The sequence below is a fragment of the Branchiostoma floridae genome, chromosome 7 (assembly GCF_000003815.2).
Source record: "Branchiostoma floridae strain S238N-H82 chromosome 7, Bfl_VNyyK, whole genome shotgun sequence".
In the NCBI taxonomy this organism is placed as follows: Eukaryota; Metazoa; Chordata; class Leptocardii; order Amphioxiformes; family Branchiostomatidae; genus Branchiostoma; species Branchiostoma floridae.
In genome coordinates, this window is record NC_049985.1 from 15713018 (window position 1) to 15732400 (window position 19383).

General features: G+C 39.0%; 1 protein-coding gene across 4 annotated transcripts in view; it reads left to right on the plus strand.

Moving 5' to 3' along the window:
* Window positions 1-19383, plus strand: part of LOC118420312 — an 84370-nt gene that overhangs the window by 44948 nt on the left and 20039 nt on the right. For 3 of the 4 annotated variants that reach the window (XM_035827065.1, XM_035827067.1, XM_035827068.1), the window contains exon 2: window positions 17242-18970. In XM_035827065.1, coding sequence (XP_035682958.1) covers window positions 17305-18970 — 1666 coding nt within the window. In that variant the 5' untranslated portion in view covers window positions 17242-17304. Of the gene's footprint in view, window positions 1-5519; window positions 5752-17241; window positions 18971-19383 lie in introns of those variants that run through there. The other variant, XM_035827066.1, reaches the window with a different exon arrangement.

The following is a 19383-nucleotide window of genomic DNA, read 5'->3' on the forward strand; positions in this document are numbered from 1 at the left end:
AGTTTTTAGTTTAGTAAACTGCCTTTCCTAAGCACACAACAATCACTCAGGGGCTTACCAGGGATTTGAACCCAGATTTTAGATTTCAAGTCCACAACCCTAGCTTTAAGACTACTTTGCAATCCCCCATGTTTTCCAGTAAGAGAAGTTTTAATACAACCCTATAGGCTAGATTTACAACATCTGATCAGCAACTCAATCAAGACAGTTTCATCAAAGTTGTTCAGGAAACAAGGTAACTTTACAGCCCGCACAAATTAAATCAGCCATCCACCTGAGTCTTGTGGGGCCAATATCAGGCTCGAGAAGCCCACTGATGTCGTCATTAGAAATTCACGACGTGGAAAAAACAGTGATTGGGGTAGACAAGCTGGCAACAGACTGGATGAAATTGGGTTAGTGGGACGTGAGACGAGCTTTCCTCCCTTTCACTGTGAGGATAACAGGTGCTCTGGAGGATGAACATTATCTTTGTTGAATGGCAGAGGGTTTGCCATAATCAATAATGAGATTAGCGTTGAGTTCCATCATTACAATCATGACTGAAAAGTTTCCATTATTAATAGTTCATTGTGTCTTTGAGGACGTGACTGGTTCAAAAATGTGTTTTTTTTTTTTCTAATTTAGCCCCTTCACAGAGTCATGCAATTTGCTGGTAACTTAAAGTTAGACAATACTTTAGAGAAGGCAGCAAGACACTAGGGCTGATGTATCTTATTAAATGTATATCAACACTCTATTCTGATTAATATTAGGCATTGTGTAACAGATTGGGAATGTTCCAGCTTCAATACAATCAACAGTTCCACTGCTTCAGTTGCAGCCAACTGCAAATGGGTACTAGATGTCAAATCTGGGGAATCAATTTGTAGAGGACAAGAATCGACATTGTATCCCATGGTTCATTGTGCTGGAAACAGAATAGTTTCTACACCACTGGTATGCATTAAATAATGGCTAGTATCCAAGATCAACTGATATTTTGGAAGAATCATAATGATCAATCACCAAGGTCAGTAAAAGTACATCGAGACCATTGTCATTGTGAAAAATGTTAATTTTGGAATATTCTGTGGAATTTCTTAATGTACCGGCGTTGCTGACAAATTTGTGTTCCAACACACCATCAACGTACTAAATACACGTAGACTGAAATACATGTAAGAATGGCTTGCAAGCCATCTTCTTTTGTTGCAGGTGCCGACCCAAGATTAAGACTAAGTGATATTTTAGAACCATCATGATGAGCACAGTCCTCTACAGTGTCCGTGCAGATCTGGAGCAGTGTCATTGCAAAAAAAATGTCAATTTTGGAATATTCTTTGGAATTTTTGTATACTGGCATGGCTGACAAATCTGTCAACCCACCAACAATGTTGATAGACATGCACTTGAAATAATCAATACTTGGATCTGTCATTAGGTTGGAGAGCACAATGAAACTGACATCATTACCAATGACGTCGGTAGGAAGGGTATCTGTTAAGGCCCATCTAATAAAAGACTCCAGGATTTCAAAGTATGAGCTGCTACAAAAACGATGAAGTTCACAGTTGATATTACACATGCATGTCATGTCCACTGCCATGACAAGGTAACTTTGTGATGTAAGCAATTCTCCTCAGAGCTTCAGATATTTCCAACATGATTGCCTCATCTCTTCCTGGCATGGCGCCATCAATCAGCCGGCTACTTGACTGCTGTGGGCTACCGCTTGGGAGGGCTGTTCCATTCTAGGGCCTTGGGGGAAGTAGGAAATTACTCTGCAGTGGTAGTCCTTTCATCCCCATGGCCAGCAAGTCACCTCAACAGTCCTTCTGCAGGTAGACATCAAAGAGTCAAGGAGCCAAGCAAGCTCCTTGTCATGATGATATTAAATTTTTCCCTATTTTCTTCTCACCTTAATCCTCTTGTCTTTCACCAGGAGCATGTTTCATTGATAATCTGATTCTTGGGGGATACATGTATCTTAGCTTCTCAGTGCACTCTCTTTGTTTCTCCATGACTATGATCATGAGATACATGTAATACCCAATTATATTCTAAATTTTCCAATGTGTATTAATGCCTTTTTCTATGTTTTTCAGTTACAGTTCTGTAAAGTTCTTGGTTATATGAGTTGTTTTCAGTTTAACTACACACACTCATGCATTCAGTGCTGTTTTTATGTCATGCAGAACAAATCAAAGCCCAGTTTTGACTTCTGAAAATGGAATGTCCCTCACTCCAACTTTTGGTCCAACCACATTCCCTTTCACATGCCTAACTGATGAAAAGCACCTCAGGGTCCGGCTTATTTTGGCAAGGTCTGTAGGACTTCTAGAGGTGATCGTCCACAATCCATCAGGGAATATTACATGCCACCCAGGTCTCAAATTTGAATGAAGTTGAATCCAATTTCCGGTTAGTGGCAGCAAGGACCTCTAGAGGGCTTTCAATTTGTGCTTCTGACAAGCATAGTTTGTGTCTCTTATTGTAGCTTTCAATTATCAGCACCATCTGGGAACAAAAGGCTGTACAAATAGGCAGCATCACAGAATATGGCAGCATACAGGAAATAAGATTTACTGTCTCGTTCCCCATACCAGCCCTTTTGCTAGATTTGACAGAAAAGATAACAAAGTTTGTGAAATATTTCAGACAGAGAAAGCATGTTTAATCAACCTTGAAAGTTTATAGGTACTGCTAGAGATGACTGATACTCGGGATTGAGATGTTTGTTATAAGTTATCTCGTTTGTTATAAGTTAGCTCATAGACTGCAGCTGGCATCCTCTGCAAAAGTTCTCAAGCTACTGCAAGATGTGGCAATATATATATTACTTTTGTGTAGAGCGAAGAGCTGTCTCCAACGTTAGCATTTTTCTGTCCTAATTATAGCGTTTTAAGACCCCATGTTGTTAATTTTTCTTTTCAAATATACCATTTGGAGTTAACAATAATAATGACTTAAGATGTCAAGAAGTTCTCTAATCAGTTTACTCAGGATAGATACAATGAAATTTGATTCTGATGACAGTGAAATTTCTTTCCGTCTTCAGAAAGAAATTTCCAGGTCCTGAAGACAGTTCTGGTAGTACAACAGGGTTACAGTTACTGTAATATCTGATTCATAAACTGGGCAGAAAGTGTGAAGCCTCACATTTTTGTATTAATCTCAGGATGTTATGCACAGGTAATGTTGAATAAATGATATGTCTTTGACTATGCCTATTGTTTTGTCTCTGTGGTGTATACGTGACCATTCAATTACATAAAAATACATTTAGTCTAGATACATGTATCAAGCCATTTCATCTAGATAAAATGTCTTTATCCACAACATGCTACTGAACAGATGCCTCATGATTTCACTAATTATAAGCCAACCTAGTATCTTGGCATATCCTAATTAGAAAATGCCCTATTTGTTTGATATAGTCAGGACTAGAGATTGTCAGGGATAATATACTGCTGACCCCTCTTAGAGGGTAACATCAGGCTGTTGACCTTTAAGCTCCCATAGCTATTGGATAGTCCCAACACCGTAAACAGCCCTGTACTTTGCCGGGTAATCATAGCTAGAAATAGATGTAGATAGCCGCGAAATTGAACTTCAGTAACTGATGAGTTGTCCTTTAACATACAAATTCACTAAAGTGAAGCGACTCATAGGGTCTATTCCGGCTATGAAATATAAATGAATGTGACGGAAAATGGAATTGCAGTTTCAAACACTTGGCAGTTCCTGGCAATTTGCCATTTCTGCAGTTTACATGGTCATTCTTCAGATAAATGAAAAAAAGACGTGGGATGCTGTTGTTCAAAAGATACATGCCTGTTTTCTTTGCTTCCAAACTCAGCTAGTGTCAAGACTGTAAGTTTAAAAATTAATTCAAATTTTTGCATAATGGTGGATTCCATTATCATACTGTATGCATACTGTATTCCCCTAATACACACAATTATTTGATCTGATGATACTATATATTGTTATATATGGTAGCTATTATTTACTAATAGGTAGAACAGATCTTCATGAGAATTGGGATAGGTACTTTGTAAGATTTGAATGTATATAAGTCCATATTTTTCATATCTGTCATGTATGTCAATACCGTGTAATGTCAATCTATATTCCATCTATAAAAACTGTCATCTCATTGGTATGATTGGCTTTTACTGCTCAAAATGTTTACCAGAAGTGAGCACTTCTTATGGGGGTACATGTTGGGCTTTTCTACCCTGAACTGTAATATAAAGCTTCAGCGATACCAACAATAAGTTCTTTGTTTAAGGGTCATTCTACGGCAACTGTCACAACTGTATTACATGTATGTATGCAAGCATCAGACATTCTACAATAGACAGACACAGGGCCCGAAATACTTTTTTCAGCCAGGTTGTTCTAGTGGCAACCTGAGTCAAAAGCCAGGTTGCGCCATCAACATTTCAGGTTGCCCCACTTTCAAATTGTTACTTTCTTCTAATCAGCTACTTTTTCATTATCTTTTCTTCCAGTTATATGTAACTATGTAATATATTTATGTTATAAAAGAATAAATACAAAAGCTTATGCAAGTAGGTAGGGAAAAAGCAGTGTTCCAATTTCAGGTTGCTCAGTGTGCAACCTGGGTTTAAAATTAAGTTGCGCAAAGCAAAATGTGGTTGCATTTTCAAGTGGGCAAGTGGGTATTTCAAGCCCTGCAGACAGCAATGTCATGCTGCATGTAATAGCAAAAAGTACAACCACAGCCAAGTAGAGCTTTATCGAATGTAAAGGCACAAACGAGTAAAACACATTTTATAAACACCATACCTTAGGATATCTGTACTAGTAAATAGAATACTTAAATATCTGTACTAGTAAACAGCAAACTTTCCAATATCTTTTATATTAATTATTGTACAGAAGGTGAACTTCTGCTACTTCAAACTTGAACAATTATTTTTTTCTCTTGGCAATATGTCAAATTTTGTGCAAGAAGCAAGAAATTTGATTAGCAGGGCCAAGGAAAAGCGGAGCTTAGATAGTCTTGAAGGCAGGTAAGCAAATGGATGGGGCCCGTAAAACTGTATCTCTTTCCAGATCGCCCAGTTACTGCATTTTATGGTTGATTCCAAACGTTTTGTGCCTCTCTATATGGGCATCTTAAAGCTGGATTTACAGCTTTCTGCCTGGGTTGGTTATCTCGGCTGTTATTCAGGGAAGTTGAAAATCCATTCCTTAATGAGATTTTCCTTTGGGAGCTATTGTTGCTAGAAAGTAGAGTCAACCATTCATGACAGGAGGGGTGGAAGGTATGTGTATGTTATAGATCCATGAGAAATTCTGAATATACGACAGACCGACCGAAACTATGCATAAAACTAGAAGTAGTTTGCTACACTCTTCTTTCCTTGTTTTGAGTGACTCTTTGTGGATATAGGTGTCAATGACACTTTTTTTTTCAAAATGTTGACCAAATTTCTCCCCCAAACAAACAATACCATTACTCTGGCCCAACTAAGGGCAGAGGTCAACCCTCCAGGGAGATGGAAATAACTGTCCTGCCAGCAAACATTTCATTGAGTGCAGCGAGCCCCTCTGATACAGAAAGCCCTTATGCCAGGAATGCACAAACAGTCTTAGTAGAGATTTAAAGGGGAAATGGCCCTGAATGCAGAAGACAAAGGAGTATGTGGCTGAATAGTAATTCTGCACTCTTGACTCGTGCCAGTAGGTGGGAAATCAGTGGACGGAGGTGCGACCGGAGGCGTCTTCATAACAGAGGTATGTCTGGAGACCATGAGGGAGTAGTGTGACTGTGTGATAGGACCACACGTTCCCTGGCCAATGTTATAACATGGGGAGATATGCGTGTTGTACAGCTTTACAGGCGTGGATGTTTACAACATGTGGATGTATCTTTTGTCAGATTCTGAAGAATAGTTAGTCAATGCTTTGATAGGGGAGTTTTTGTGTGTAATATTTTGTAGGTTGAACTCTTGTAAACCATACAGCTTTTACTGTATTGTTCAGTGTGTAGGAGATAGATAGCCTTGTGAGAGATAGCCCTCCAAATCACATCTGCATACAGTGCCACATCTAATTACCACAATTTCTATACATCCATATATCTACCTGGTCTTTCAGGCAAGGGTCGGCACACCTCCTATATCGTCTAATATAAACAATGAAGTTTCCCTGGTAATTTGCGAGAGAAAAGGTGTGGGGTTTCCAATCACTCTCAAGTATTGATGGCCTCCTATGACTAATATTACACCCGTCCATCATATGGTATAAATGTGCTTACAGTGTTGAACTTTTTGTGATCGAGATATTGACCCATCTCATTGCTTTATACATGATTTGCATCAGACGGGGTATGCACGATAGAGCTGAGGTGCTTGGGGCATGTATATTTACATCATAGAATAATAGTAATTAGCTGTATGCACAAGAACCACGCAGCCTCACTGAAAAACAGTCTTCACTACAATAATATTTTGAGGAATTATCAGCTCTTCATTAAAAACTTGCTTTGTTACGATACAAATATGGGCCTTGTTATAAACTGCCTTAACTTTCATCCTATTTCAACAAGAACATTTGGATTAATGTCTAAACATCTACTCTATTCAAGTGTAAATGTCTTAAGTTTTACATTGTTTAAGAGTTTGTTATTGTAGGGGTCCAAGCAGGGAGATTCAATAGACAGAACTGTGCTAGTTTTGCTACCTGTCCTTGGTGCTGAAACTAGTGTTATTGCTATCAAAATGAAAAGTTCTGACTACAAAGTGTTTATTTATTATATAATAAACATGTACATTGTGGCAGGTAAAGGCAAAGGTCAGTGACTTTCCATAAAGCACATTAGGTATTTGTCAGCAATAATTTGTGTTAAACCTTAATAGGCTATGCAAAACAAGGTGTGAACCCACGATGTGCCTATCCAATTCCCTTGTGGGTTGTCCTTGGTGATAAAGATATTCCCAAGAGGTCAAACCTACATGTACTCTTGGTAGCAGCTTTACACCTAAAATACAATATTTAAGCCTGTTTGGTACATGTATGCAAGCCTCAGGTGCTAAATTGTGTCCCATTTTGAGATTAACCACAAGGTAATTTACAGAATCTGATGCTTTCATTCAGAAACAACTCTAACATCCATTGGCATAATACCGGTCGGTTTACTGCAATTTCTCAAGCAATGCTAATTTGGCAAATGATCAACGCATCATTTTCTCCAGTTACATGTTGCTGTTACAGCTTACCTTTGCCACTTCTTCTGTGTAAATTATTTTGTCTCTCTGGTCCTTCTAAAAACATAATATCGTAATTGGAACACACCGCGGAATTGCACGGAGAACGGGCGCGTGGTTGGAAGGGGGTGCACTATACCGGTCGAACGAAACACGGCACAATTAACTGCCGCTATGTACCTTTATACATCCTCTGTTGTTCCTTTCTTTCCTGTTAGTAGTTGCACAAAACAAAAATCTGCATGAGCATACAAAAAGTCATGAGAAAATGGGCGTATACTGACAAGAATTTTCATTTAATTTTGGTCCGTCACAACCGCTATGACGTAAAACTTTACTGCTGGCCGTAGCATTAAAAATAGCGGGAAAATGGCGGTGTACGTTCAATTTGACCCATTCAGCCGTAGATCCGGGCTATTATGCAACGGTTCCTCACACTTTTACACGAGTTGTAGGTCACCAAAAGAAATTCAACATTGCTGTTGAATCATGCTCGTCTTGTGCCGTGAGCACATGTGATTATTATCTACAAATCTGGCGATGAACGTGACAGTGTGTTTGTCCCACGACGAGCTCGCCTGCCCCAAAAATGACCTGAAAACTTTTGGCCTTGTTGTCTTCGAATGCATTGTTATCGATGCTTTGTAAATTATGTATTGGACACCTACATGTCTGAAGTGTGCATACCTCAGAAATAACTATTGTTGCATGTGTAGATCTCTTTAAGTTCCACTATTTTTAATCGACCGGTATAAGGCTTATGACCGGTATTATGCCAATGCATGTTACCTATTAATAATTGATTATAGGCAACAAAAGCAACCACGTGGCTCAATCATTTTTTAGACTATGGATTGTCTGAAAAGTCAATGATCTTTAATGTGAAATTCATTTCTATGCCAAAGTATTAATTGTCACGTCTTATTTCAGTCATTTTGGTTGGCATCTACTAACTCAAAGGAAGGTAATTGCATTAGTCTATGAAAAATAAATTGAATTAATGTCTGTTATTCTGATAAATAAATGTACCACAGAGGTCTGATCAAGCACGTGGGTGAAGAGTCTGTCATATATGTGTTTTCTGCTAAAATTTTGCTATCATTCTTCCTTTTTTTAATTAGTCAAGTTGACTAGATTGCTTGCTTCCAGTTGTTCAAGAAAGAATGTTCTTGGTCTATGTTAGCCCTGCACATGTTTTGTTTTCTGAAATCAAAATAGATGTTTAAGGGGTAAAGAAAAGTTTGTAAAAGTTTATCTAAATTTATGTCTAGGAGAGTAGCAAGTGAAGTGGGTGCTTCCCTTCACCAGCCAGCTGTAGTTGGTAAATGTGCACCCAAGCTGCTCCAGTTTCTGCAATTTAGATAATTGTAAACCCTTATACCTTCAGCCCCTTAACTTGATCTATTTTCATCAAAAGACTTTGTGACTGTACTGTACACAGGTGTGTGCAGGTATTTTATGTTTACGATTACGGAATCCCTCCAATTAAGGGGCCCCTACACTTGAATTTCCAATACACTGCAGGATCATTGTCTAATTTCCTAATGTACCTTGTTTGTATCTGATTGTATGATGATTTTAATATACTTGCACTGCTGCTTTGACATTTGCAAAACATTAGAATATCCAGCATTGTTAAGTGATTGGGACAAATCTAAAATTTATGACTGCTGTTTCATCAGCTTTATTCTATTGTGATGAATGACTGGTTTGGTATTGCAAATCTGCAGACATGGAGATAGATTTTCCATGCAATCCCTTCACTGGTGGCTATCCACTTAGCAAGGTGTTGATCATAAGACATTTCTGTGAGACATTGTAAAATGGAGTACTCATATTTTGCAATAATAACACACCAGTATAGCCATTTGTTATACTTTGAATATGCTTAAGATCTGAGACGATAGCTTAACTCTCGTATTTGAATTTCTGGGCAACTTTTAGAATATTGAAAACCCAGCACTCTGCAAACTTGCAAAACAATATATCATATTGTACATGTACAATATTATATCACCTAATATACAAATGTACTTGGCCCTGTGATAATCAGAGACATTTGCATGCATATGTGTACAGCATTCACATCTTGCAGTGTACATAGGATTATTCAAAGGAAAACATTGATCAGTTTTACTGCGGAGAAAGCTTTGCATAAATTCAAACCACTGAAATCTAAGGAATGCCTTTTCCATACATCTCACGTTCATTGCCCTGCAAACCCTGGAAAATGTCAGGTTCGAAGGTCACGGGGAAGATGGAACCCCTATTTTCAGCTTGACTTCCTCCGTGTATTGCCTCTCCAACTTGCTACATTGTTGGAATGTGAAGAATAGTTCGGCATTTGGCAGCTTATCACGGAGAGAAGCTTAATTTATCGGTCCTCTTAAGCTGGAAAATTCTTTGCAGTACCATCAGCGCTCCATCACTTCTGATGTGGAATTGACAAAATCTGGACCAAGCAAAGTCATTCAGAAGGTTGTAGGGATTGTACATTTTGTAAGTTTCAAGTGATGATGGAAAGTAAAAAAATCTGTAAAAATATAGTCATTCAAAACATGCTAACTTTACCTGGTGGTGTTTATGAAATGAAGTCCACATGTAACGCTAGTTCACCTTTATTCGCAGGGTAACCTATATCCGTTGCTTTCAGAAGACGGGCACTTACTATATAATATAGGGATATCAAGTCGACGGAGGATAGTTTTAAACTACAATAGTTTGAACATATTACAACTTGAAACCTCTGTCCGTGGACTTGATATCCCTTAATACCGTGTGGATAAACACAACGAATATAGGTTACCCTGCGGATAAAGGTGAACTAGCTTTACATTCATTTGACAATGTTAAAATAATGCATGTTACATGTATGTGGAAATAAAGGGACAATATCTTTTTTAAATACTTCTACTGATTGTAGTGTTATAGCTTCCAGTTAACCATGTATTAAGAAGCAGTAATTTGCCTGATTATTAGAAACAAAATATAACACATCAGCCTTCATTCTTTAAGTGGATTTAAATGTATATTGAATTAAAAAGCCTCTATGAATCAGTCTGTAATGCAAAGTTAGTGCTGAAACATTCCAGACTACTCTAACTTTGATCTATCTTGCTCCAACTGGAAGTGGTTGTCTGAATCTACAGAGCAAATAACTCTACATTTCCAATATCATATGACTGAGTCACTCCATTTGTTTTGCGCTCCTTGTGCAGTTGTGAATTCAATATGTGAGTATTGCTTCCTCCTATACCTTCCAATGTGTGGATGTAGGGGGTGATTTGGGATGATTTCTGCAAGATTGCCTGGCAAAAGCTCCATGAATCATCAGCATGCTCTCCTCGGGATATGTGCAGGCGTTGTTGTGCTTCATTGAAAGGGAACACAAGGATTTCTTCTTACAAGTCATGTAAATTCCTAAAAGATGGGAATTGTAAAAAACAAAATCATCATACATCACCTGTCTACATCTGAAAATATCTTGGAAACTAGTGACCAATTGGTCCGTTGTCAAGAACGTTTGAGAAAAAATACAACTTTGTAATAAATTTCAGATTTGTAGGGAGGAATTATGCAGACATTCAGTGTTATTAGATTCCCTCACTGAAGTTCTTTACAGAGCAAGAGAAAATATTTTTTTGGTCAAGTAAGGAGAGACTTTTTCCAGTCAAGTATAAATCATAAGAAGAATAAGAAATCATGAAAACAGAATCAGGCTATCCATGTCAATACCTTAGATATACTAACTAGTACATTGTGTCACATTGTTCCCCTTGATGTTTTGAAATGTAATTTTCTAGGTTTTAAGATTATGCTAATCCCCTCCAAAAAAATTGAAAAGGAAATTGGAGGAGCAAACACTGCAATTTGGATTTCAAATTAGTTATGTCCCAAGATTAACTGCAAACCTGGTGAGTTATAGAGAGGATTCAAAGTATCAGTAAGATCAATTGTTCTAGAGACAATCAGCTTTTGTGTTTGCCTCTGGAGATGATTGTAAAGGGCAGGTTCATACCTGACACGGAAACAAAGGCAGCTTACTATAATCTTCTGTTCCGGCGCTGAAAGTATGAAATTGGAAAATCAATGTATGGAACGCTGTTGTGGACTTGACTAGTGCATCGCAGCTGTAATTTCATTTCCTTTCCAATATCTGTGCAGTATATTGCTTCAGGCCTAAATCATACAGTTCTGAGTAAGTAGAGCAGACAAAGTTTCTGGGTTTGATCCGGGTATTGAACAATCATGAATGTTTTATTGCGACTGTTTTGCTGTTAGGGCTGGAAGAAGAAGATTTAATTCTTGGTCTGTCTGGAAGTATTGTTATCAAGTACTGGTAATGGTATTTTGTAGCAAGCAGTTTGTTGAAGACAAGTTCCCAGACTTTAGGTACATTGTAACATTGAACGGGCTTTTGTTTTTTTTGTTACTCTTTCAGTGGCCTACAAACTTAAGATAGAATGATAATGAAAAACAATCTAAGCATGGTATAAAAGGCTCATGTTCAAACCTTACACAAAAATAGTTTTCCTAATCTAGGTGAGCTTTTTAAAAAAAACGGAGACTGTTGAGTAATGTTAAATAATGTATATTTAATGTATATTTATATGGCATCTAACAGGATACTAGTATCAGGGCTCAAAATATGGGTGCACCCAAATATTTTCCTAGTTTTTTTTATGAAAAGATATCAAGTATACTAGTATACATGTACATCATATTCTTGACATCTAAGAGTAAGAAAGATAATAAAAATGTCTGTCATGTTACTAGCTTGTTTAAGAATTTGATAGCTTGTAACTAAGTTTTGTTATTAGGTTTTTGGACATTCTACTTAGATTTGTGAGCTGGGTGCACCAGTGCACCTAATCCCAAAAATGAATTTCGAGCCTTGAGTATGTACTGATGTCTGTGGTTGAACATACTTTGAATGCTCAGTCAAAAGCCACTTTTCCAACTTTAAATAAACAATACAAAAATGTATATTATATTTTTGCTTTGATCAATCATGTGACATTGAAAGACCCCAAATACTGTGTACTGTTACATCAAATTCATTAATATCATTTCTGTTGGACAGTGCAGATAAAGGTCTGATGAGTCTACAGATAAGAATCATGATGGTAAAGTTGTTTTTTTGGAGTGACACTCATTAGTTGTCTCTCACTTGTAGAGAGCGTCATCTATAGAAATCTTGTAAGCACTCATCATTCCCTTGTAAGCCATTAGTCTCAAGGACATCAGGTTATGGCATTGTACTGTGCATCAAGCAGTATACATGTTAAAGCAAGCAAGGGCAGTGTCTTCTGATCTCCCAGAAAACTGTCATTGTTATTCCTCTCATCCCCATCCTAATCGATTAGCCAAAGGCCACCGCTGCTCATTAGGAGTCTGAGAGCATATTCCCTATAATTCCCATCAGCCGTGCCATCGGAATCCTGTATTCTGGTCCTTACACCATTGAGCCTCTTATCTTTGTAATATCTGCCTTGTTGTTCTTGTTGTGGAGATAGGAGAACAGATCAATGCTAACAGGAAACACAAGGTTATTAGGCAGGGAGATAAATGCCCAGATAACACTGCCGTTACAGATGGTCATGTCAGACTGGACTAGACTGGACAGTTTTGAATGTCATTGAGTAGCTGGCAGACCATCCATCCATTTCAAGGCATCACCATTTTGCCCTTGGTCATAAACACTAGACAAATAGGGAAGTAACATAGCAATGGTGCCAACTCACCAAGGTACAGTACATTTGGTCTTGACAACCATAAAGAATCTAGAACTAATGGTTTCAAGATTAACACTGAAACCAATGGGGCTTTAACACTGTTAGCAAGATAGATAAACTTCTGTGCACTTTTGACTTGTAACAGCCTGAAGACATGGTCATAATCCCATCTGCATGAAACATAATGTTTGGACTTCTTTTATTGAAATTGCAATGTTGGAAGTATTTTCTGTGGAAATTTTAGTTTTAAAGTAAAATCTTCTTTATGTACCTACAATTTGTATATCAAGGACAAATGTAAATTAAGAATGCATTTCTCAGAAATTGGACAAATGAACTTACAAGTATGTTATCAAACAAATTTGTATGTCTCATAAACGTTACCATGGATAGGCTTTATGATAATAATGTTTATCAGCCACCTATTCCTTGGTGTACATTGTATCTGTTGTCATAGGGCCTGGTCATTTAGTGCAACCATATCATAAATCCACCTTGTTTGCTTCGCTCACTCTGTAGATTTATTTGTTGGTTATAGCAAATGACCAGGTCTTATGACACCATATACACTTCAGAGTAGGTCATTAACCATCTATTAGATGCTCTGTAATTAGTTTTCAAATTGTTATTTTGAAAATTTTGAAATTATATTTTCTCCAGTCTTAATTACTGTATTTACTGCGTCATCATTTCATCAGTCTGGCCTAACCAAAGACCACGTCCTATATACTCCGCTTTTATCTGTTTTTCAACAATTTCAAGTGTAATTCCAGTCAACATGTTACCATTGTACCACAACTTCAAGTGAAAGTATCAAAATTGATGCACCTTCACTTCCCTTGGAGATTACCTCAGGGCTGTACTAAGAATTGATATTAGTCTTTTGACATTGGATTGGTGTGATAAATGTTCCCTGCACCTTGCCTGCAGCAAACATTCCTTCCAACTAATCCGGCAATTATTCACAATGTTCTCAGATGTCTCCAGGCCATTCTGTTGTTATTAGCATGGTGGAAATCATTATAAAGTTCATGACGCTGCCCAAAAGGCCATTAGTCATCATCAATGTTATCTTTGAAGCAACTGACTGCATTTTGCAGAAAGCAAGTTCTGAACAGTGAGAAATCTAGGCGTCTTTGTAATCAAGGACACTGATTTCCTGCCACACGGCAAACACGTGATCAAAATATTTTTACCCGACAGACAACGGGAAACGAAACACATGTACAGCTGATCACTTCACAATATGCGCAGTCGAATTGTACGGTTCTTTAATACCTCTTTCTAGAAACTGCCGTGAATTATTTCATCAAGTTTGAAAATCACTGTTTAACAACAAAGGTTCTTTATTGACAAACGCGATATATTCATCAACAGCCAATGTTTGAGTGATGGTCACTCTTGCCCAAACGAAGGTGACAGACGGTCACTGAATCATCGGCTGTTGTTGTACATGACTTGAACGTATATATTTTGGTTGTCAGGACCGCTATGTTGTCCCACATGGACTCTTATTCAGCTTTTTTCAGCTTCATGTAGACTGCATTTTTCAATTGTGACTTTATTCATTGATGTAAAAGAAAAAGGTCTCAGTATATATGTGTGCAAAAAGTTATCAAATTGATACCACACTTCCACAGATTTCTGTATGATGCAGAGGACTTTACAGTGTTGTATCACTAGTATTCATCATTTTCTTTGCCACTTTCCTGTGGGCCAATGCAAGCCACCACAGCCATCCAGTCTGTCTTCTGGCCAGTAATTGCTTTCCTCAACTCCCTCCCCAAATTGCTATGAGCAAGAATTTTTATCGACATGTGATGCAACATCTGTTGAGGATGATGAAATATGGAAAACCTGAAGACTATGAGATTAAAAGTGCTAGATAAATGAAATTGTCAAACTAATCAGCATGTAATCTATCAGAAGGCCTGGCAAACAATCTAGCCTGCAGCTGGAGTCCAGTCTTGTCAGCCTTGTTGCTCTCCAACTGTTGCTGATCATGAAGCAGCCTTCCCCTAAGTTGCAAACTTTGGTTGCGTACCAAAGCTGACATTAGGCTGGACTCCAGGCTATAAACAGTTGTGAGGCTTGATCATTTAGCTTTCATTTGACAGCCATGCATCACAGATGTGGATGACCTTCTTCTTTATCAAATCATTAGTAGTTTAAGAGGAAAACAACCAGTTGTGTTGGTGGCAATCACACATCCTAATGTGGGGAATAAGCTAGATTAATACCATTATCTCTGTATGTAGAGGAGTTGGTTCCATAACAAAAAATGTTTGTTTAAATAACTATTAATTTGCTGACTTAACCCATGAGCCCCTCTGGAATGTTTTTACCTTGTTTTGCAAGATGATGTGCCAAAACCATGTGGCTGAGTAATGCATTAAGAAAATATATGATATTGTTCACTGCTGCAGTAACTGTAAAAATAATTCAAAGATTACCTTGGGGACTGTACTTAACTTGTCATTGACAGAATCCCCATATCAACTTCCAGCTTGGTAGGTTTTCAGACCCAGTAGCTTAGTTGAATGGAAAGTTACATATGATGGATGGTATATAGCCATTACGCATTTGCATTAAAAGCTGATTGTCACATACATTCACATGTGTACACGATATTGATGGTTATACAATGCCCATGAACTGCTCATGATCGGTCATTTCTGCTTGATTAAATAACTGATATTATTATTCACAGTTGATTGCCCTCCGCCGATATCATATTGCATGATGTGTATGTGATGATTAATGATTTAGATCATGAGAACTTGATTTGCATTGTCTGGCCATCAATATTGTGACTGTGGGGGCTGTGAGGGCAATGGGATGTTCTCCACTGTCTGTAAAGCACAGTATATACATGTAGGTAGGTGGAGCCCATCCCTTTTCTTCTAATTCCTTTTACCTCTAAGGTTGTTGTTGGTTGGGCCAACTACTCTCTCTTCGCAGCCAGGGGCTGAATTGTAAGAAGCATACAATAGGCGGGGCTAAATCACAAGGGTCTGAAGTGGCAGTCTGTATGCAGTGCCTAGTGACCTCAATACGACAATAATGGCCCCATTTGCGGCCAAAGGACTGTGGGTTTTGAACCACTCAAACCGGAAAGGACACCTACTCTTTTTAATAAGTGCAGTTGGTTCTTTCAAATGCTCGAGGTTTGGCTCTTCCCTTGACCTCCAGCTAACGTCCTGTCTGAGGGACAGTCCTAGCCAAAGCCTCCAAAGGACAAAAGATAAACCCAGGAATGTAAGGAATCAAACCTATGATCTCTTAAGCTCTTGTCTGCTAGCTCAGTCACTTGGCCATCCAAAGCCACTATTGTGACAACTTGTAGTTTTTTTCATAATGAAGATAATGAACACATTCTGCAGCAGTTGGTTAAGTGCACACAGGAATTAATAATGGATGTACGTCTAATGGATCAGCTGATCTATCTTGGGACAGCTTTGATTGACACCTATGGACATATACTTTGTTTACTTTAGAAAGATGCTTAGGAGTTGTAAAAATTTATCAGTTTAAAATCATTGTACAAATGTATAAGTTGTATGGTGACTAATTTAAGGTTGTGTTGTAAAATTTCCTGTCCTGGAAGGGTAACAGTAAGTAGGGTACAAACACAGATAAACACCAATACTCCCTTCTGTTAAGTCATTACAACTAAATGCACAACAGTTTGGCATACTGAGGCGTGGTCACATGAGGGATGCAGGTCTAGTCATCAACCTTTGTTTGAATAATGGCAGAAGACGGTTCTCCGGTCCTGTGACATTTACAGGCTGGATGCCAAGGCGCATAGAGCCGTCATCCCTCCTCAATGAATGGTTTCCTGGATTAGCTTTTTCCTGCAGACGATCAATACTTGTTCTTGATTGATTTCATACCAGTTATCTTCCGGTGAGTCTGCTGAGTAGTCAGCTCCCATCCTACAGTCTGCAGTCTGGAGCCTTCACTTGTGTAGCTCATCAGTTAACTGCTGACCCATTAACTCAGTTGTTCACTGGATCAAGGATCATTTTCTGGTTGGGAGGGATGGAAGCCTGTTCCATCAACACTGGTAGCAAGGAATCTTTGATTTGTTGTCAAAGAATGAAATGACATCTTTTTGAGTGGTGATGTTTACAGCTGACCCTTTCTCACTTCCTACCTTACAGAATCTGATGCAGATGGAATAGGCAAGTTCTTTTTTTTTATAAAATACACAGAAGAGTCAAATGGGTTCTTTGCAGTTTGAATTTACTAAAAGTATTTCTCTGTTGCCTCTGTTGCAGGTGACTGGATTGAAGCATTAGCAACTGCTGATTTGCCAGAGGAAGATTCATCCATCCGTAGGAATGATTCACTGGCGTGTCACTCGTGTTCGCTTGCGATTGTTCCAATTCTGCATTGTTCTGACTCTCTTCATATCCATGATGGGGATTTTCCGTGCCCTAAACACTCAAATCACACTAATTGACGACAGCATTGAGGACCAAGGACAGCTCCATGTCCATGTCATCCGAAACGGTGCTGCTGTAAGGGACTGTGAAGAGCCACAAACTCAAGAGGAGGCTAGGATTGAAGTAGGGCGTGCTGCTGCTGAACAGTTACACAGCGTTACACAAGAGCTCATAGAAATCAAGAGGTTACTACGAGGGGCAGCTCCCATACACAGGCTAGAGACGGCATTATACAGAGTTCACAGGATAGCAGAGGAGCTGAGGATTGCTGACCTCAGCAGTTTGATTCAGACTGAACTAGAACATCCCACTCCTTCAGCAAAAACTCTAGAAAAAGTGAACGTCTGTCCAGATACCTTCAAAGGCACAACACATGGGTACCCCTTTTTCTATACAGGGTGGGTAAGAACAAACTGTACCAACTCAAAGCCACTTGAGTCAGTGGTGACTATCATTATGAACTTCATGTATGAAGACAACAAAGTAAATGTTGTATCTATTCTAAGAAACATTTCAACGTTGTACCCTATGGTGGAAGTCCACGTGGCGGCCGACCTCAAACTTCCCAAGGACCTTGCAAGGAATGGCAATTTCACAGTTCATAGAGACCTAGCAGGTGAAACCAATGCTGTAATCTGGTACAAACTCCTTCACAAAGTGAAGACGCCATACGTTCTTGTAGCACGCGGTATTACCCGGTTCACCTGGGATGCACAGTTAGAGCAGATGATCCACAGTGCCAGTAGCTTCCCTGTGGACTTTGTAGGAAGCGCATTTAGGACAAAAGACGGACATTGGAACATGGGATGTCAGCAGTCCCTTCTCAGGAACTTTACTCTTTCTTACAGGGATGGGTACGATGCCTCCATCCACGAGTGTATATACTGCGACAACTTGAGGGGGCCTTTCCTTGCTAGGACTAAAGTGCTGAAACAGTACAACTTCCCATCAAACTACAGGCACTTTGTATTTGAAGATGTCTTCTTGCAAGTAAAAGCGCAGGGCGCGCATCATGTCGTGAGCTGTCCAGATTCTATGTTTTTTGTGAGAGACTACGATGCCTTGCTAAGACATAAGATTAATTTTGTACCCATTGCTAGTAGCTGGGGGATCAATAAGTTACACCTGGCTGAGGGGATTGAGCACATTTTCTCCTGTTCAGAAGCAAACACGCCATGCAGAAAGCAGAAAGGGGTGGCTGTCTCTCCGTGTTGCCTTCAAACATTAGCTGACGCAGTGAAGTTTCTCATGAGGACTTGTGAGAAGGAACACATTTACTGTGAACTGCAGGAGGGAACCATGCTCGGCGCCGTTAAATTAGGCAAGGTGCTGCCGTGGGAAAGGGACGCCGACATCACGTTCCTTTCAGGCAATTACTCAGCGTTCAAGGAGCTGAGGCCGCAGTTTGAGCATGAGGGGTACAAGTTTGTGGACCTGGGTCAGCAGTGGTGCTGTGTTGATAATAGGACAGCTGGGGGGAAGTTCCAGATCGGAGTGGAGGGGTGGACGATCGAGATGTACGGGCAGCATCTCATGGACTCAGAGATGATGGTGGCAAGAGGTGAGGTGTCAACAAATGTTAGATATAATAGTTTTGCTGAAAATGTTATGTTTTTGGTAGTGTGCATTGGTATGTTTGTAATTGACTAGCAGCATTGGTGAAGAATAATGATATGAAATTTGGTGTGTAGTCTTGTTTTATCAAAGATACATCAGATTCGGGGGCCCTGGCGCTTTCCTTGGTGCTGAAATAGACCTTGCTGTTGTGATATCTCGTGTTCTTGACAAGCTACAGTCATGATTTTTGGTTGGTAGATAGTTCTTGTGCACAGGAAGAAGCAAGGTAAGTTTGGGGCCACTTGTTTTATTCTTTAGTCCAGGACTGCTGACAAATATGATAAGGGCCCAGTATTTAGCTAAAAAAGTATGTAACTTCAAGAAAACAGTAAACTGTCATTAACAAAAACTTGATAC